A 22,115-nucleotide genomic window follows, 5' to 3' on the forward strand; every position below is an offset into this window, starting at 1 on the left:
CCCTACTTGAATCTTTGTCCAAGCCTTCTCCCTTTTGCGGTTAACTGATATCTTACTCTTCTTCTTGCTGATTTTTAGCTGATATTTGACAATTGTACCATCCATATTTATCAAAGTCCTCTTCAAATCATTCCCTGTCTCGGCTATGATTGATATGCCATCAGCACATTACATAATTCTTTCTCCGTGGATATATACAGCCAAAGCCTTCTCCTTGATTCCATGGATGGCTTTCTCGATGTAAACATTAAAAATTACAGGGGACAGTGCGTTATGACTTTTTCTACAAAATTTGATTTCATGTGCCACAAAAGAATGAACTTTCGCTCAAAAATAACGTTAGAAGTCTTAGTTTTGTTCTATTTTTTAAAAAGTCACCCCAACAAGGCATTGCTAATTAGAATTTCAGTGATATACAAGGTACATCCCTTTTCTTTCTAGAGTCTTGTCGAACGTTCTTCGAAGATCTCAATCTGTATGATTGAACTCTGTAGAGTAGTCTGGATGCTTGCAAGATTCTCAGTCATCTATGACAGTATTGAACTTTATATTACTTAATATAAGTCTCCAGAAAGTTCTAGAACATTTTCTAATTTTCAAGTATATAACAGTATAAATTTGTGCTCTTCTTATTAATTCTTATTAATTTGTTCTTAGTCTCCAACTGCAATTTGAAATTATAATTTCTCATAAGATAAGTGCAACTACTAATGAAAGGAACAACAAGACCCGAGAAAAGAATCTTACTCAATTTAAAGATTCACATAGGAAAAGAAGAACCGTTCCACTAGAAGTCAAGTAGTACTGTAATCAAAACTAGAACGTGCTAAAGCCTATGATGAATGTGTAAAGCGAGGAAAATACCATTCATCGAGTGAAGTATTTAACATAACAAAATAAAATGGTGAATGACTGTGCAATGAGGACAGAAAGTTGTATCATCTGCAGATTGAGAGTAAAAGAAAGGTAGGGTATACTACTGAAGATGATAAATGCCTTTAGCATCTACTTCATCAACAGTAACTGCAACAATACTGTCAACTTGTTTATCAGATACTGAGAGTGCATATGGAGAGACCGAAGAAGAAGAACCCACAAGCACATGTAACAAGTACAGCAAAGCCAAAAATGCAACAAAATTAGTAACATCTTTAAATTTATCAACCAGCAAAGCATCAGCAGTTTGTAAGCAGCTATTCAAGATGGGATTAATGTGGATATGTCTTCTCAATGGGGTATTTACATATCCACTGTTGAAGAAGCCGTTACAATAAAATAAGAAATGAAGAAAATGCTAAAAGTAGAAAAAAAATTAATATAAAAAAATTAATGGAAATTGAAATGGAAACAAATGGAAAAATGTATGGAAAAGTGTACAGATGAAAGCATTGAATTCGAACCTGAGTAGTGAAAAATCCTTCTAAAATTCGAAAGTTGGTTAGTTCTTCTCCATTCTCCTCACTATGAGCATCATTAAATTGCATCTTCTCCGCCCTTGCTCCTCCCCTTCCTCAATTAGTCCCCATCCAAGAATTCTTTGCGTCTTCGTTCCATTCTCCTGCAGATCACCATTCTGGTCAGTATCTCCGAAGCCTGCGTTCTTAGGTTATGCTCCTAAACGCCCCACACTTCTTTCTTCTCTTCTTGTTGGGAATAGGAATGTTGACGTTCTTCTCGAAGTCACTAGGTATCTCCTGTTGAGTACATTTCACATACGATTTTGTACCTCATGGTTGAATAACTCTCATGCATTTCTGATTAGCTGTACCCGAATTTCATCTATTTATGTCCATATTCTTTCAAATTGTAGCGTCATATTTCGATCATAAAATGCTGGCTCCCATGTCATCATTTTCCAATCTACTATTTTCCTCTACAATTTTTGACCTGATTGTGCCATCGTTATACAACCCTTCCAGGTTTCCCTTCCATGTCTAGGCTTTGTCTTCGTCTCTCGATATTTTCCGGTTATTTTTCAGTGATTTCTCACACTGATCTCTTCCTACCTTGCACTTCACTACTTTGAAAGCGTATCAATTGTTTTGCTCCTTCAGTTACTCCATAAGCCACGAGTTCTTCACTAAGTACTTTAATCTCAAATGGAACTTCATCATCACTAACAATAACTGCCCCCGGGTAGCTTTTGCAGTCCGTTACCTGGTTCCTAACCGTATCCTAATCACTAAAAAGTAGTCAAGTTGGAATCTTATTTTGTCTCCGGGCATTTTCCATGCATATCTTCTTCGCAAGTGGTTCTGATATCTGGCCATTATTCTTTCCCTATTTTTCAAAGTCTTCTTCAAATCCTTCTCTGTCTCGGCTATGACTGCTATGTCATCAGCAAATGACAGCATACTAATTCTTTCTCCGTGAATATTGACATCCAAAGCCTTCAGGGCAGTGCACACTCATGTCTCACCACTTTTCCGATTATTACTTCTGCCCAGATGGGTCCACATTTTAACATAGCTGCCTCGTTTTTACACAAAGGGAGAATAATTCTACGATCATGGTATACCACTTTGATTACTTTCAGTATTATAAGCATTGCATTCCATTCCACGTTATCGAATGATTTATCTAAATCGACAAATGCTATGAATTTAGGTTTGTTCTTCTCCATTCTCTTCACTATGAGCAGCCTAATAGCCAAAATATATATTAAATACATTTTAAAATATATATATTTAAACTATAGCCCTGAAATAATGAACAAAATGGAGGTTTGGTAGCCTTAACACACGAACGGCGAGGCAGAGGACCTAAAACGTGCAGGGTGTCGGATTGAGTGTGTGCCTTCGAGGGGCATTTTTCGGCATTCGCTGGAAGCCTTATGAGAGGGCCTTCCTCAGCCATACAACATCCAAGTCACGTGCGGCAACACCTGAATTTCGTCAACTGATTGAAATAAAACACTCGCTCCATATTCGATAAATAGCATTTGCGCCTAAAATCAGGAGGCGAGCCGCGGTGACTCACCTCAGCTATTCTTAAAAATGAGTTGGATATGATAATAATTGGTATAATATATGTTGCAGCATAAAATACTAAAACATCTAGCATAAAAATGCCGATTGGTGGTTTAGGTGACCCCAGAGGCTTTTGTCTTCTAGTGGGATCACCTTCGGACTATAATTGTAATGCAGTGTTGATTACCAAAATGACTTCTTGATGAACCAATATTACATAGGTAATAAACATGAATGAAAGAGTAAAGAAAAAGAAATTTATTTAACAAAAGAAGGAATTAGGTTTGAAGATACTTCTAAGAAATATCACCATCACTACTTTTCGGGTAGCAATAGAAAAGTATCGGACATATGTAGTGCATACATATCTAAGTACGAACAGAAAAAATGTGCAAAGTCGGGAGAATAATGAAATTCAAAATTTTACTATTTCAAAACGTCTAACTATACAGATATCAATGCATAACATTATATAAGGCTCGTAAAATGGTGCGCTATTATTTATTCCTTATACACTTACGGCCGTATTCATAGTTTCCTTGGCAAGCTAATAACGCCTAAGTAGCGTTCTAAGTACTAGCGTACTAGCACAATGGTATTCATAGTGTTACAAAGGGCTACTATGCTTAGCATGGTACTATCTTAGTAGCCGGCTTTTTTACGCCCTCCTGCCGGGACTAAGGCAGCTACTAAATATGGTGGGCCGTTATGGATGATCGAACTCCGGTTTTATTTGTATTTTCTTACAGATTTTTTACGCATTTGTACTAAAATGGAACACGAAAATCCATTCTTCAACTAAGGCAGGCAACGTACGTAGTGTTATGTTAACAGGAATTGAAAGTTTTTTTTACAGCTGCAAGGAAACTACGACGTGTAGTACACTTGTGCCTCTAGCGTAAGTGAACACAATTTGTGCATTTAGTGTACCCCTAAGTGAATTGATTGCATATAGACGAAGTAAAGAGTGAAGTGACAAGTGAAGTGCTTTGTGATTGTATGAGCTTTGATAAAATTATTAATTTCTTCCATACTAGTTTACTCATCCGTATACATTCCGATCAAAGGTATCTGTTGATGAAGGGATATGTTTCATATTTGAAGTGGTTGTTCTTTAAGGAAACATCGAACGCGTATTAATTTTCATTCGTTTGTACGCTTATAAGTAGTTTGATTGTATTACATATTCTGGTCACTTCATCGTGAATTTCGTTCGGAACGAGAGACACTAATGGTCTAATCAAAGTTTGTTGTTGTAACAATAACTGGTTTAGCAATTTGTATCAGCCCATTCATTTCATGTCAAAGTAATGGTAATGCGAAATAACATAAACGAATTCTAAATCGTAGGTGATGTGTGGGAAGGGAGATGTGAAGAATCCTTTCGAACGAGCGCAAATTCTCTAAATGTGTGCGGAGCGACTGGAAAATTGATTATCATGCTTTATTAGTGTTACGTTATGGTGTTTTTAAATTAATTGTGAGCCGGGTTTTTCATTGAATATCCAGATATGGTATATCATGATTATAAGTATCATAAAGACAGCTCTTGAAATGTAGGGGAGACCGGGGCACGTTGGCCCGATTTTTTATTATTTTTAAATATTATTTATTTATACATATTTAACTTTATGAAATTATTGCTAAATTATCGAACAGTGTTTTTGAATCTGGATGGCAATAATTAAAACTGAATATATGAGTTATAAATTAAAAAAAAAAATACTGGGCGTATAACAGGTGAGCCAATCTGCCCATACATCGGGGTACGTTGGCCCATGTATTTTTTGATAAAGTAAACTAGTATGATTTTAGGAAATCAAAATAAAACTAATAGTTATCAAGAAATATATTTCAATATACGTAACCATTTTACTAAAACAACGGGAAAGCTGTAAATTATTAGAATTTACAGCGTGCTAATACAAACCAGTTAACTTTTTTGACTTTCCAGATATAAAGGATCAGTACACTTATTGCACTAGTAAAATAGTACGCGGATTTCATTGTTTACACATGTCTGATGAGCCCAACGCTTGGAATTTGTGCACTGAATTTTTGCATTGTGCTCCAGGCTGACCGTCGAAAAAGGCACACTTTCGGCACAGTGAATCTTCATCTTCCTATATCGGACGCGTGTATTTTATTTTTTTTAGCTCCAATTGACATACGTTACATTGTAATACTATGTTACGTTCAAAAAGTTGTCCGTCTTCACCTCTGCGCTCATATTTTAGTAGCCTCTATGAATTTAATTTGAGTTTTTTGTCTAATCAGTTCAGACGCAACCCAACGCTCCCAAAAAGGACTAATTGCAGACCCAGCAGCGCATCTGGAGTTGACTATTGATGCAAGCTTACCCTCAAATGTAACATAAAATAATCCATGTAAGTGAGGAAGGGGTAATCCAGCTTTTGAGCTCAATTTAAATTGTAATCCAATTCTTCCTACTGAAGAGGCAATAAAATGCGTAAGTCCGCTCGACTTTTTTTTTTCTCGGATGAACTGCTTAAGCACATTTGCAAAAACAGTGACATATATACTAACCAGAAAAATGTAAATCTAGCTTTGGAGAAGGAGGAACGTATGACATGCTAATGTCAGGCTATATGACATGTAATGCTAATGTCATGCTGCAATAACCCTAATAAACGTTTGTGTTGGTCCAAAGAGGTAACAAAACGTATATCCCCACACTCTTGTCGGCAAGCATTCATTGCAATCGATTTTGGAACAATATTAAGTCATTTACACCTGAATGACAGCTCATTTGATGATGGAAGTGACCGTCTATTCAAAATTAGGCCATTTTTGATGAAGGAATGCATAGGACGGGGCATGTTGTCCCGGGTGGCCAACGTGCCCCGTCGTCGCTGGGCCAACCTGCCCCATCGCCATGTTTACAATCAATTCTATTCGTTACAAAACTCATTGCAGCAATTTAGATTGTATGCCACACTGGAGTTATCCTTAAACTATGATCTTTAATTATAGTACTCAACTATTGGGCCCAAATTGATCAAAACTTAAATAGCACATTGAACCTGGGAGTAGAATTTTACTGAAACACGCGCAAATACAATTAATCATTATAACTTGCCAAAAACTGCTCCGCCAGTCATTATGGTCTTGTGGAGAAAGGGAAAGTGTGCTACCAACCTTCTGATAGATTCCTAGCATGATTCAGTGTCTATTGTATAAATTAGCTCGACTGGGCCATCCTGCCCCTATGGCCAACGTGCCCCGGTCTCCCTACAGTGAAATGTTGTCGTCGTTGTAGGGCTATTTTTTATATAATCAGCTATAAATAAGTACAACAAGTTAGGTTAATTATGCTTTGTTTTTTATATTAACCGCGTCTAGTAAACTATATGTCTTATGTTTCTGATCTTCTACGCTGTCAATATTTGAAAATTTTAAATTTGGCGAGGAAGATCGTCGTGTTTCCTTAACTATAAAGTTTTAGGAGTAGCAAACATAAGTTACTAATTTCTCGCATTTTGGTATTTGTAGCGTCATAAATGTGTATAATTCACTCATTTACTCTAACGTTGTTTTCTTTAAGAAACTTTTCTGCATTGTTAAGTTTTTATAATTCTATCGTTTCTACTCCGACAATGAGATGTGTGTACTGCTTTTCGATTATATATGTGTATGATACTGACGTTGCCAATCATGTTTTTCCATACTCATCATGCATACACGAATTAAAATAAATATTCGAGGTGTAAAAAATATGCTACATGTATCATCAATTAATACACGGCCATTTGTACAAGAATAATTGCATCTCAAACCGGTGTTCCCACTCAAACTAAATTATAAAATTCACGGTTTTCTCCAGGTGTTTCACGGTCTACATGCCGTCAAATTCACGGTTTGTAGATAAACCATCTTACGCAGAAATATTGATCGCGCCATCATCGGCCGCACGTTAACTAAAAAGTTAACGAACGCGACAGACGCCGTGAATGCAAACAAAGCAGCAACGAAAGTGCTCTCTCTCTCTCTCTCTCCCCTGGTGTTACATGTCGTTTGCAAAATTCAGCTCCGGCTAAAGGCTGCGAGTGGGAAAATGGAGGGACCAGGGTGCCAGGGAAGTTAAGAAGTTTCTAAATTTTCGCCAGGGTTAATGAACACTTTCGTTACCAATCTTCCGGCTTTGGCACAGGCTTAAGGTCAAAGTGGTATCATGGCACACGGATCCCTAAATGCGCTTAGTATATACTTGCGCAGATAAGTGCGTAAACAGTGTCGTTACTGACATTGAAATATGAAAGACAAACAGATTATTCTTTTGATCTGTCAATCGCAGATGTATAATGAAGTTTCAGAGATTTTTTTAAAAGTTTCATGACGAAATTCACAGTTTTTTCCAGGTTATTTCACGGTAAATAAAAATCACGGCTTATTCACGGTTTGAAGGTTTTCACGGTTGAGTGGGTTTTCACGGTTGAGCGCTGAAAAACATACAAATGCTTCGCTAGTACCAATTAATCTCTCCTTTCTCAATTGGGTGCTTTCTATTATTTTGTATTGCCTAGATCGAAAGATTATTATTGCTGAAGTACATATTTCACGCCTTTAGATTTTTAAATGACGGTTAAATGATTCGCGATTAAATGAGAAGTGAAAAATTTCAAGCGCGCGAAAACGCGACGGCTAAGTATGAATCCTGGGAAAAGCCCGTGTGACGTCTGGCTTCCTCTGTGTGAGGCCACACTACGATGCAGGCTGCTTACTGCCGAGCGTGGCGGTAGCGTAGAGTACCTTGCTAGCAATTAGCGCTTGGCTTAAATAAGAGTTATTATTACCCTATCAAACGAAGGAAACTTTCCGAACATAGGCAATTTTAATAGGTTATTATTAGGGCTTCTAGATAATGGTAAATAAAAGCTTCACGTAGCGGTATAAAAATGGGCCAAAACTCAGTATATAAAGTCGGTAAAAAGATTCATTTAATGATAAAGACGGTATTCACCAACTTATGCGCAGGAAGGCGTCACTAAACAATTCATCAGAAACTACATCCACAGCATGTTTCACCATTTCGGCGAGGATAGACATCTAAATCAACAAAATATTCAAGAATTGATATATCTAAATACAAGTAAAAATGGACATTTACTTATATTAAGAATTTCCACCACATCGTGCCTAACATCATTGAAGATATTCTAAACACGGTTTACTTAACTGAATGAAGAATACAAAATATACTATCGTCAAACATGGAATGAAAACCAGGTCAGCTAACCCTAACCAAATGTTTGCGCGAGCCATTCTGGTTGTAGGTACTAAAAGTGTAGAGAAATTGCCTATGTCACATTCTTAGAAGTGGCTCACGGAATAGTCACACGTATTGTGATAACGAAGGGCTAAGGACAGACGCCATCTCTGCGCCCTAGGAATACATCATGAGGCATGATGGACAGACGACGAATAGTCCAAGGACAAGTGCACGGGAAAATGGGCAGAGGAATGTAGTCTATAGTACACGTAATTTAGGATGTAAACGAGAGATTGAATTGATTGAGTATAAAATGAAACAAGAGATTCTTTGAGAGCTGGGTCAAAATAATTCCCACGATGACAATCGTGGTGATGGTCATATGAAATCGTTGCACACCAAAATTTGAATGAATTCTAGCTTAATTCTTGAAACTTCTCTAAACGTACTTCATCCCGTTTTGCCCTCGCATTCAAGAATTGATCGGCAGTACTCTTTCACTTCAATAGATTGGGATACCTATAGCTTCATTCCTGATGGGAGGGATAAAGAGATTTGCGAGGCGTTATTGCACACTTTTACATCAAATGCATTGCTTCAAAGCATCTGTACCTAATAGAGGAGAAAGTATTCTGGACTTAAAAGCGAATAAATATACCTTATCAGGTAATAAACGTGAGCACCATCGAAGGAATAATTGACCTGAGGACCCGCGCTGGGACGTCGGGACGCATCCCGGTGCGCCCTCCGGCCTGGAAATCTTTGGCGCCATACTTTTCCGAAACTGGCAAATTTAGTCGGAATACCAACACTGAGAAGTTAACTTGATTTCAATGATGTCTCATTTAAAGGCATAATGAACACCGTCTTGAGTAAAGAAAATGATTATTCAAATTAACAGTATTCAATCTGGTAAGATTCAATTCAATCTCAAGAGGGTAAGGATTAAAATTTCAAAATAAGTTTATTACATTCCCCGCCCCCAGACCTCCCCCTGCAGAGCACCCCCTGGCCTTGCCCGTCCACCGCCATAACAAGGGATCCAGCACGGGCCTCCCTTTAAGTAATAACTGTGAAGTTTTCTCAAATATACCGCTGAGGTTTAAAAAAAGAACGTCAAGTTTTCATTATTAAAAGAGCTGATTTTTATGGGTTTTAGAGATAAGTAAAAATGCTACCCCACTTTTCAATAATAAAGTTGTAGAGGGTACTTGGAAATCTTATCTTTCGCTTGTAACTTCAGGAATTAATAGCTACATCCCTAGTAAAACAAAAAAAAAACTGAAGTAGCGAACCGAAGTGGTATGACGTGGAAGTAACAAAATCATTGAGGCAACAGAGAGGGCTAAATTTAAAAAAAGTCAGCACGGATTGACCGGCTAATGAACGCAAGTTAATAATTAAACAATATAGATTGACTAAAGTCACCACGAAGAAAGCGAACAGGAATCCATTCATGAATTTTAAAAGAAAAACACTAGTAAAGCAGTTACAGGATAACCCAAAAGCATTTTGGTCCTATGTTAGGGAAGTTCAAGGTATAAAAAACAAAGCACTGCACAAACTTTGCAGACTTTGTTCGCAGTCAGGCGCACGAGTGCAAAGTTAAACACACCAAAGGATGAGGTTCGCCATGAAAAAATATTTGACTTAGACGTGTACCGGGAATCCGCGTTCGAATCCCAGCTAAGGCAAATATATTTTCATGGCGAACCTCATCCTTTGGTGTGTTTAACTCATCGTACAAGATCAACCGTATGTTCGCTGAGAAACGATAACGGAAATGTGTTCATCAGCAGTTCCGATAAAGCCAATTTATAAAATCCCTACTTCAAGAGCGTGTTCACCGAGCCTTCCGAGAACTCATCCGAGTTCTCAGACAGTTGACAATCTCTGCACACGAAAAGTGTCGTCTCTTGACATTAGTGCGCACGAAATCGAAAATATATTTAAATCGCTCAGTACAAATAAATCACCTGGTCCAGACGAAATCCCTTCTCGCGTACATGGAGAACTAACCTCAGAAATTGCCCCCTTGTTGCAGTTAATATTCAGAAAATCACTGAAGCAACACGAAGCACCAAATGACTGGAAATTAGCTATTAATATAAGGCCAATATTCAATAGCGGAGACGAGGAACAGCCATCTGATTACAGACCTATAACGCCCATCTCATGCGTAGTCCTTGAACACATCGTAGTCAGCTCAGTAATGAAACAACTAGACGCGCAAAACTTGTTAAGGAGAACTCAACGTGGATTCAGGAAAAGTAGATCATGCGAAACCCAGTAAGCGCTTTTCGCCCACGATATTTTAGTCTCCGGAGAGGACAACATTTCAGTAGACGCGATTTTTTTTATTTCAAAAAAGTATTTGATCAAGAATCCCAAGGAAAGTTAATGATGAAACTGAAATCTTACTGCCTAAGTGAAGTAGTTATTTCCTGGATAAAAGAACTTTTGAGTGGCCGCGTTAATGGAGTAGTATTAGACGGTGCAGTCTCCCACGAGGCTAGATTCTATTCTGGCGTCCCTCAGGGTATTGTCATAGGCCCACTCCTATTTCTTCTTTACATAAACTACATTGGTGAAATAGTACACAGGAAGCTACGTTCATTTGCATACGACGCTGTACTTTACAGGGAAATCCGTTCCAGTAGAGATAGGGATGAACTAACGACCTTGCTGCTATCCAAGCGTGGTGAGATGCATGACAGTTTGAATTAAATTGGAAAAAATGCGCAGTAATACATTTCTGGAAAAAGAATAACTCTCCACAACATAGCTATATCATTCGGGGAACTCAATTAGACACAGTTGAATCCGTGAATTATCTATGAGTTCAGAATTAATTACGTTATATGGTGGAATAAACATATTCGGGAAATAACGGGTAAGGCTAATCGTAAAATGGGTTATGTAAAAAGAATGTTAGGAAAGTGTGACGACAAAGTGAGGAAATTAGCTACTTCCCCCTCGTTAGACCCCATTAACAATACGCTGCCAGTGTTTGGGACCCTCACGAAAAAGGCTTAAAACAGAGTTAGAACGCGTGCAAAAAAGAGCTGTCAGGTACTTGAGAAGTCGTTACGATAGTCTTACAATTGTAAGGACCTAAGCAAGATGGTAGGATGAATGCAGGGGTGAGTGGTCGTCAAGCGTCGCGAGTATAGGAAACCCCGATCGACGACATATAGACAACTTCGACCGGGGAAGAAGAACCAACGCAACATCAAACTCCACATGAATCCCATACCATCAAGCCAAATCATCATCAGCTGAACACTAGTCAACCGTAACTAGTTCAACCCCGAGAACACAATTAGCGAGGTGATAAGGAGAGGGAAATGACCAGAGCCATCGATATCGAATGGATGGACGTGAGGAATTAAAGGAAAACGAAATTGGTGCACCACGAAATCGGATAACCCTGTAAGTAACACACTGGGAGCGAGTGAGGTACAAAAACATAAACGAGCGATGATGCCCCCTTTTAAGTCGACGCCACTCCCCTTTCGGAATCTCCGATAAAAAGGGTGACAGAATGCCCTTCATCATCTGATAGGGAAGCGTATGCGGCTGCGATTCTGGATGGTACTACACAGTGCTATTCGCCGATATTAAACCAGGAGTAATAATATTGAATATTGCGGCCCTGTTGCAATACGATACTCTGAACAAGTGCAATCCGTGTTTAAATTACACCGGAAGGCGTAATACTCAAAATTTCTGTAGCGCCGGTGCAATTCAGTATTCCGAACGGCGAATCGCACACGGTAGGGGTGTAATAATATCCCACTGTTTCCCGAACCGGGCTATTCGGTTTTACACCCCGTAACACGTGCGCATTATGATGTTGAATTGTTTTTCTGAGGTTTAAGTAACCTAATCACGTATTGAAAAATGGAATAATAGCTAAAAATAAAATGAAATCTAAGTGCCTTATCTATCCTACTGCCTGAGTGTGTTATTTTTTCATTTCATTTACTCTCATGTGCTTTTCTTCGCTGGTTGCGAGAACCGTGCCCAGAATCATTTACTTTATTTTAATTAAATAATCGTAGCATACATGATGAATACTGAGCTAGTTAAGCGAATTGGGTAGAAATTGACATTCAAGGTTACATGTGGAGCATAAGCGTGCTTCATCCACAGTACGTAAACAATAACAATCAATGCAAAGAATTACCACGAATAGCGAACATTTTCCACGATGCATTCATATTTACCATACATGATTTTATTTCAACACTTGACGTGCGACGAAAACATCCTCAATGTAGGCTCCCACGTCAATTCTTGATTTTTTTCAAGCTTGAGATAATCCACTGACTCGCCAAATAGAATAACAGTTACAGCTTTCAATTAAAAACGAATAATACCATATATTTTGATCAGCCGTTCATTTGCTCAACTGGACAGTACATACAAATACATACTCCGAGTCGAAATTCTTTTCCCCACATTATTCGCTACCTTCTACATTTAAAACTAGAATTTTTTTAAATTATAACACAGGCAGTTGACTTGAATTGCTTGCTTGAAAACATAGGATTTCTCAGAAGATTAATGAAGTTTCCGAACATATATGATTCAACACAAACGTTAAATGCAATATCCATGAACAACACAATGCAATATTTACCATGTGGACTTCAATACAAATTGTTGCCTCTAGAAGCAAGAAAATTTTTCACACAATTAAGATTCAGTTAATCGGCAAATTGAGGGTCTATCAAAATTTTCAGTGGGAATATTAAAATCAGCTGATACGAAAACAGTAATATGTGACACAACACCACTTTCCACACGATTCACTTTTGTTAGATTCACTTTTTCACAGCTGTTCCATCCATCATCAAATTCACCATCACCTCACCCTCTTCTTTTTCATCTGTTGCTGAAATATCGAGAGTATTCCATCATAATACATGAAAATACAGTTGTGACGTTGCCACCTACTTCATTTCCTAAACATAAAATGAACACTGAAATTAGGGAGTCATGTAATATAACGCTAGCGTTAGAAACGAAAGCTTCTAGTTGATCCAGTAAAGCTATATCGTCACGAGAAATGCAATAAATATTGATGCATATTTATTTTGACATGCAAAAAATAAAAAGACTTCGAAGCCTAACAGAATTACGAAGTTCTTCAAACATATTTAGCTTTCAATGATTACTTCGTATAGTATATACCTTGCGTAGGATAAACGAACTGATATAGGTAACATGTTCATTATTTATTCCCAATAAATCATTATTATCACTACAAATCAATGACCTAACCCACCTGTACGCAGCCATTGTGAAATCTATCCAAACCCAACAACGATCAGCTGATTTCCTGAATGAGATTTCAAAACCGTATTACATGCATCCATGGTTTTATTGAAATTTTTAAAAGTAAAAAGAGCCATTTCTTATACATTCAAATCAATATTCCGTAGAAAACCGGAAAATATATAAACTCTCCTCTCCCCCGTTGGATGCGAGAACTGTTCAGAAAGTTTTTCATACGGGAAGAGGCGGAGCTTCGAAATAGCTCGCGCAAGAAATAGCACTTAGCTATTCCGAAGAAAATTATTACGCCCCTTCATTCTGAATACAGAGTCGGTGTAATAATGACCCGCGGAATAGCACCTGCTATTTATTACACCCCTTATTCAGAATAGCAGCCTTAGTCCAACAGCTGAATCCGTTACCGTATCCACGCACGCACGCATCGTAATAACCAAATGAAATGAAGACTTGTTCTGGAGATGTTGGTAAATGATTTAAATTGTTTGAGTATTTAAGTTTCTGCTAACGCAAATATACACTGCACTCACAACCCAAACAAATGCTCAAAATATTCATTGTATTGTCAACTGGCTGGTGGTAGTAAACATGGTTTAACGGAACAGCGGCCAGCGATCTTGATCTCACATTCATAAACACTTGATAATCACATTTTATTGGAATAGCGTGGAAAGAACAGATCCTTTTAGAAAAGAAATAGGTGAAAGTTCAAAGTAATCACACCCCCATATACAAAAGGACTCCATGAAAATCACGTCCCACATTGGAGTACGCAATCCCTTAATAGCTATTTCTTGACCTACGATCACCAAGCAAACGGATCACCCACACAGTTATGCTTCATCAGTTGAATGAGGCCAATGCTTCCACCCAGCGGACACTACAACTCGTAGCAGAGGACATAGGTATTGCATTCTCAAATGACCACACACAGTGAGCAAGCCTCCCCCTCCAAAACACCCAGGAGGTGTTCGTTAAATAAGAATTTTCTAAATATCCACTGAATTTCGTTCATCGCGACACGTTTCGTTGTTACAACAACATTCTCTAGCCCCAACCATGGGCTGGCTCACCGCAAGCTATTATGTAGGTACAATAATAATATTTTCTCCGAAACTAACAGTTTCCCCTAACCACAAGAATTTTAATAAAGTATTCCAAATATTAATAACCACCCCTATCCAAGCGGGACTCCAACCAGTGACCTTCGGTTTGGTAGGCGAGGACGAAGGAGAATTGATGTGAAACAGGGACGCATAATTAGGCTATCCACAGCAGAAATTCAGGGTCTAAATAGCTTCGTCGAACGATGCAATGTTAAAGTCAAAGATGCTTATTTTGGTGGGGCGAAACCATTCACATCACACAGGAAACGTAAAATGTTCTGAGTAAATCAACGGCCAGGTACGGAAAGAAGTTCAAGCGATGAGTGAAGAGTTGAAATTGCAAAAATAATATGCATCCGAACTGCCTGAAAACCGAAAATGAGTGCGAAAGTGAGAGTAACTCAATATAATTCCAAAAGATCAAGGCATACGTCACTTCTGCATGCGTTGCACGATATAATGGGATTGATATTCGTACGAGTGAAGAGGAAATGATTAAAGAACATGTCTAGGGTGAAAGATCAAGCAAATTTATTGAACTCTAAGTAACTCGGCCAAGAGTACACACAGTTAAAAGAAAGAAGATGATTTAAGAGCATGGCTCATAAATTAAAAGAAATATCACTATCCATGCCTGAACAGCAAAATTCATGAGTCAACACTAATTCGCCAAAGTAAAATATTCAATAAAGAATTTGGAAAAAAATGAAGATCGATCCTGCAAAACCAAGGCGGAGAGGGTTAAGAGAAATTTAATTGCACGAGTCGGTGGTGAATTCGATTGAAGTATTACAAATATGAAAAACCAGATGGCGCAAGATATGGAAAAGAGCAGACGATATGGCCCAAGAGGAAAAAACCGCGAGGCACAGGCAACAAATTGGTAGACACGAAATACCAAACTACATGACATTGACGGTCGCATATATACATATAAAGGGGCACACACATACAGGATAGAAACGAAGGCCCCCTCACCATCAAGAGAGAGCGAGTGGTCACTTGGTAGTTAGTGGCGGACGAGAAGCAAGGCCCGCACCTATGACAGCCACAGCGTCTGAATCATACCAACTCAAGGTCAACAACCGGCGGCGGAGGCAGTGTGAATGGTTTACGCTATAGGCCCAAATACGGACGAAAGAAATCTCACGCCGCACTGTTTCTGTTAAATAACCACCGACAAAGACTCCACGGGCAGGCAAGCACCCACTCCAGCACCGGAAATGAGGAAGAAACCAACAAGACGAAAGCGCAAGCGAAATAGCGTTCAAAAAACAAAGCGACACCTGCCAAACGAACTGGGGCGAATTCAAATTGCTCCCGGGTCAAGAACTACCTAACCTAGGGCACGACAAGCAAGGACAAATATGCCAACCGGCCACCAATAGGCACTACTTATTGTTAGTGTGTACTATCTGAGCCCGCGGGCGCGAACAAGACATCACCGCCCACCGCCTGCCTCTCACTCCTCTTCTAAATCCGTCCATAGGGAAGAACTCTTAACTAGGCGAAAGTCTAAATACATATGACTTTATCAAATGGAAAAACACAAAAACACAAGGCAGCAATACAATAGCAGAGCATGGCAAGTGCACTTCAGTCACGAGCAACGCGAGAACAGCCACGCCTTCCGTGACTAACTCCCACAGCAACGAGAGACACCTGAGGCTAAAAAAATCCCATGTTGAACAGTTGGCACACAGGCTTCCACAAGTATCAAATTGGAAGCTCACCAGGGCAGCAGGAGAAAATGCTACACCGAAAATTGGCTCGAAACATCATAGTTGACTGCATACAGAAAAGGGGGGATGGACCCAATTTAAAATGAGAAGGAAGCATGACCCTATGTCTTCCACCGTGGTCACCAAAACAGCACAGCCCACGAGGGCATATCGGCAATAAATCTGAGGAAAATTTCAAACTGATATCCCAAACCAACAGACCCACCCTCAGGAACTTCACGATGGTACGACCCTAATACGGGCATAAATTATCTCAATTTCGATCGCTGGTGAATGGATATGCGTGAGGCCGTTTTACACGGGGCACGGACTTGCAAAATCTGACGTGTGTACGAAGGCGCAGTCAAAATTGCGTAGTGTAAATCGGTGAACTGCAAAAACACATGCGAGATTACATGAACGTGAGATGGCAAAATAGTAATTTCTAATTTCTTTCGTGAATTCGCGGAATTTCGCGCCATGAGAAATTAGTGCAGTTCTAACCTTCGCAATTAAGTACCCCGTTTAAAACGGCCTCAAACCCAGAGCAGTGAATTAATGGAAAGAAAACGATAAATGTTCGGTTAGTAAATAATCGACAAGGAATAAGGCAGTAGGGCTGGAAAACGAGGTCAAAGACTTAAAACGTGCCTTACTTCACCGTGCTTTTAGTTTTAAAGAGTGAGAAATGCACGTTACGTAGGGTGCAGGGGTAATTTAAAGTAACACACGCGATAGAATGCGAGAAATAGCAATTCTAATGATTTTCCAAACTAATTTATTGTGATCTAGGGCGCCATTACTGATGAATTAAATCCTCCAAGTGCACTGTAGTACCTAGCACTAACCCGTGCCACTACATGCACTAATTTTTCGCCAATAACAATATTGGTCATCAATCTCGGTATAACAAATTACCAACAATTATGAGCGATTTCAGTTCTAGTTAAACCCATTTTGCATCACTGAAAACGTCGAGGACACAAATATACGAAGCAAACAATTTAGACTGGCAGATATATTGTCCCACAATAAACACCGATAAAATAACAACATAATTATAAAATACTCAACTAATACACTGAATACGACACGACCAGAAAATGGAAATTCCGCCAAAAAACTTAATCCCAAGGATGAAAAAATCTAAAAATGAGCGACAACACATTAAAAAGAACAGAGGATTACAGTCCCCACGAACGAAAATGCATCAAGAAAAAAAAACAATGACACATGCATCGATAACACCGACGACACTGTTTCGTGGTATATATACGAAATTAAAACAATTATGTATCATGACATTATAAAATTCTGTACGTCAATTAGACTTGAAAAATGATAGTAATCAACACATGCTGCCAACCAGGAGCAAAATAGATAATTATGTTCAAATGTCGCTGCCCCATATTTGGTGCAGAAAAACTTCACATTGATTCATGAGACAGTAGTTGATTTATACATTTTACCATGATGGCCTGTTAAAATAAAAGCTACTAACGGTGAAATACCGGATGATGACTCCAATCAAACATTAGTGACCAGCATGCTAGCAGCAGCAATCTGGAAACCAAAGCATTGTTCGCGGACTGCTAAATACATAAACAGCCAGGATTCCGATGGTGAGAAAATGATAAGTTTGAAGAAGAGGAACTTGAAGGAAGTACCTACCTTCGCATTGCTGACATGATCGGCTGGGAGAGACTCCGGAACTGTCTGCAGAGTGGTGCGCATGCTTGCGGACATTATGCTCCCAGAAGGGAGCACCAGTCGAGGTCACAGTGGAAATTGAACTTCTGGCAATGACAGCGGCCACTAGGGGGTCGTGGCTGGATCCTGGGATCCTGCCTTAAGGCAATGTTCCCACATGCGTGACAGGTGACTCCAGGTGAGGAGGGCTGAAAGCTTTTCCTGCCTTTTCTGGGCGGCCAGGAAGTTACGACGCGTTTGGGCATGAGATGATATGGGGGATATAACCACCAAGTACGTTTTACTTAAACCACATACAGCACTGTCCGTTGCGTAGCACCAATGAGTGATGTTGCGGTAGAGAACAGATTCCGTAAGAGCAACCACTGGACCTTAGATTTCAGCGCTGTCACTGCGTATATCAGGAGTGATGCTACAAACTAAAAACAAGCCTCAACACAGCACACTAGATAGTCCCACTTACAAATGGTTTTAACAAACACTCAACAGAAAAAAGCTTTGCCAGCAAATAACTTTCTTGAGTTGGTGATCGACCGAGTGTGAATGCGAATCACGGTACCCTTAGGTAGGCTTGTAATGTTTTAAATTCTTCTACCTTCATGCAAACGGGAGTCACAGGATTCCCCCGCCAACCGGTGGGAGTCGAAAATGTATGCGATTTGCTTCACAGTTCTGGCGGGGGACCGGCAATGCCTCACGTGGGATATCATCCGCAACAGTTTCACTTGACATTTGTTCCTTCCTCTCTCTACTTGGCTCCCTCCGAAAACAAAGAGCAAGGCGCTGCTAGTGCGAGGCACGTTGGCCTCTCACATCTGTGAATAGAATGGACAATTGTTTAGGAAGTTGGAATTGAGACCAATATGGACCAATCATGTTCCACCACCCCAATCATGGTTAAGTTCACCATTGCGTAAATACCAAAATACACTCATTAACAATAATATTAACTCATTAGCACACTTTTAAATCCTTAGGATAGAGCATTGACTATTTATAATAATAAGTGATCACCCCGATATTGCAATAAATAATGAAGTACAGAAATAATCCTTACACATAATGAGAAAACGTAAATCATAGACGAAGACAAAAGAGAATTAGGATTCATATCGACGGTGACAAAATTCTTGTACATACCCGCATTTCCATGAAAAGAGAAATAGAGAACAACAAATACATTAAAATACAACTTAAGAGGTGACTGCGTTTGTAAAACAAAAATCACACCATCGCAAAATAAATTTAAATGAATTCACAAAACCTCGACGTCAAGCACAGACGATTATGCTACGAGAAATACACGAGGGGAACGAATAAAACAGATTGCACCATCACCCCATTCCCATACCAATGAAATATTGCCTGAATAGGAAAAGCCCTTAATAAATATGTCTTGAAATAGCAGCCACAAATAGTGAAAAGCCATTACGGGAGTACAAGTGTCATAGAGGTATCAACACATTCGATTTGAAACATGCCTACAACAGGACTCTCATCCCATGGAACATCTCTGTTAATAGTCATGCAGCAGCAATATCAAATCAAATAGTATACAAAAGAATAATTAAAGCCTACATTTCATTCGGGTACTTTATAATAGATCATTACCGGTGAATATTGAGGCTGATGTGGACCTCAATTTCTACATGTAACCAATGGAAAAGCATCACTCATCAAGAGAACGCTTTAACACAAACCTTACCAAGAGGACACACTGTGCCAAAATATAAACGTATGCCCATAATAATTCCAAAAATTCTCCTTCTTCTGATACTACAAACTAAACTAAAACAATAACTAACTCTTCAAATTAGACGAAAACGTAACCTAACTGTAACTAACCAGGTAGTTTAGAAAGGGCATTCAGGCCAATAATACAAATATATACACACAAGAGAGATATTACACGAAAAAGCTAAACTTAAAGTGATTACTAACCCCTCAATACCACTGAAGTTTCAGATATTCGGCTGTAAAATCCTACAACTCCAACTCAACTCATCACTGACTTGATTCCAAGATGGCCGATTATTCTCCCTAGCGGCGAATCGAGCCAGTGCGCAACTCGCGAAATCTACCTCCGATTGGCCATTGAAGTCTTTGACGTCATGAGTGACGATGGTGACCGAAGGACTGTATGACGGTACTCTTGTACTCTCATCACTCGTGAAGTGTGTGATAAATTATTTGCTCTCGAAAGTAGAAGTAGTTTTAAATGGAGCTAGAAGAAAAGTGAGACGATATTGAAATATTATCCTGGAATAAATTGTGTTTCCGATCCATGATAGTCTGAGTGGGTACTTACGTTACCGTAAAAAATAACTTCTGTCGTAGAATATAATACTTCACATGACGGTTCAGTGGGTAAATTTTTATGAGAAGTAATTCCAATATTAATACCTCGATTATCATGACATTTAATTGAATTGAAGCCGTTCGATAACTCTGTTTTTAATTGCTAGCAGGTGTTGGATGGATTTCTGTCTAGTCGTTTAAAGATAGCTTTGATATTTTGTGGTAGATTTCTGGAATGTTGTTCAGCTTACATTCATTGGTACTTTGGTTATTTCGTGCATATCTTTGATATTACATTTTCATCCTGAATGTTTGTGCGTTAATTCGTTAGTTGTTCACTCTTGAGATCCTGTTCATAATGACCATTAATTATAATTATTACGGGCATGTACACAATTTAGCATGTACAATTCTTCCAATATAAATCTTAATATATTATAAAATATTCTTAAATTAATAAGTATTACACGAGAAAAGGAGAACCAAAATTATGAGTTATATTAAAACGAAAGATATTGCTCAAATAACTTGAGGTCAGGCAGTATTCGACGATAATAAAATACACTTCTTAAATATGGAATGTTAATCAATATTGCCAATAACGGAATTATATAGTCGAGGGATCCTGGCTATTGGTGAATTAAAAAATCTAGAAATCCTCACCCATTTCTTGTCAATTACCACAGAAATAATTATGCCTTTAACTCCCCACTATCCAGAATGATGAGGAATTTTAACAATCTCGGGCAAAGTTTTCATTTCTCCATGTCTCTTTCTAGATTTCAAAGTCAACTTGTGGCAGGGATGAAATCAATTTAAAAATTCTACTAGGAGAAGATATTATTACCTTAAAATTTATATATTGTATCTACCTACATACTTTATCCATTTGTGTGCAATTTTGTTTAGATTTTTTAAATTTTATAATTATGGGTTTATTGTACGTGTGTTCATTATTTTCTATTGTCTGTGAAATTATTTGTACGACTATTGTTAATGGGGTTTCCCGTGAATAAATGAAATGAAAAGTGAAATCTCTACTGCAGTATTTAACATATAATAATTTTGTGCTTCTTTCATTGTTTCTGCTAATGGGACATCATGTGTTGAAAATCCAGCATTATAATTTACAATTCTTAAAATTTTCTTTTGCACTTTTTCTAAGCATTTAATATAAATTTTATAATGTGGGTTCCAAACAATGGAATCATACTCTAAAATGGGAGGGACTAATGAAATAGATAAGTTTCTTAACATATTAATGTCTTTAAAATGCATTTGTAATCCTATTAATAAAGCCTACGTACGAAAAGACTTGCTAACAAGAGATGAGATATGGTAACTAAAAGTAAAGCGTTCATCAATAACTACCCCTAAGTCCGTAATTACATCCATTCTCAGGATAACTTCACCATTGATGGAATGGGAGATTTTTTAGGATGGAAGGTGATTGCACTAGATTTTATTTATATTTATGATTATTAAATTTTGAGCACACCAATCACTAATTTTCAATAGACATTCCTGTGGGTTCTTCACTACGGTAAATATTTTAATGTCATCGGCATATATTAAATGTGGAATGTAGCTTTGGAGCCATCTCCATATCATTCCATTTTTACCCAATGAACTCAATTTATTTAATAGAATGGAATGATTCACTTTATCAAAAGCTTTTGCAAAATCAGTATAAATGGTATGGATTTGGTAGCCGCTGCCAAGTCCTTCAATGAGGTACTCTGTGAACATCAATAAGTTAGTTGCAGTTTACACGCCTTGC

At 38.4% G+C, this 22,115-nt stretch overlaps 1 protein-coding gene and 1 long non-coding RNA gene across 4 annotated transcripts in view; one reads left to right on the forward strand and one right to left on the reverse strand.

Moving 5' to 3' along the window:
* LOC124167314 (MAP/microtubule affinity-regulating kinase 3-like) overlaps nt 1-20,086 on the reverse strand; it is a 227,673-nt gene extending 207,587 nt beyond the window's left edge. The window contains exons 1-3 of one of the 3 annotated variants that reach the window (XM_046545285.1): nt 19,979-20,075; nt 19,095-19,166; nt 17,999-18,852 (exon numbers count right to left, since the gene is read on the reverse strand). Coding sequence is in view for 1 of the 3 variants with exons in the window: in XM_046545288.1 (XP_046401244.1) it covers nt 17,999-18,073 (75 nt within the window). In the remaining 2 variants the exon portion in view is untranslated. Of the gene's footprint in view, nt 1-17,998; nt 18,853-19,094; nt 19,167-19,978 lie in introns of all 3 variants that reach the window. The other 2 variants (XM_046545284.1, XM_046545288.1) reach the window with 2 other exon arrangements.
* A 67-nt stretch (nt 20,087-20,153) lies between these two features.
* LOC124166772 lies at nt 20,154-21,373 on the forward strand. Its single transcript, XR_006866500.1, has 2 exons — nt 20,154-20,333; nt 21,115-21,373. It is a non-coding gene; the product is annotated as an uncharacterized LOC124166772 (long non-coding RNA).
* The last annotated feature ends 742 nt before the right edge of the window (nt 21,374-22,115 follow it).

Source organism: Ischnura elegans, chromosome 10 (genome assembly GCF_921293095.1).
Source record: "Ischnura elegans chromosome 10, ioIscEleg1.1, whole genome shotgun sequence".
Lineage (NCBI taxonomy): Eukaryota > Metazoa > Arthropoda > Insecta > Odonata > Coenagrionidae > Ischnura > Ischnura elegans.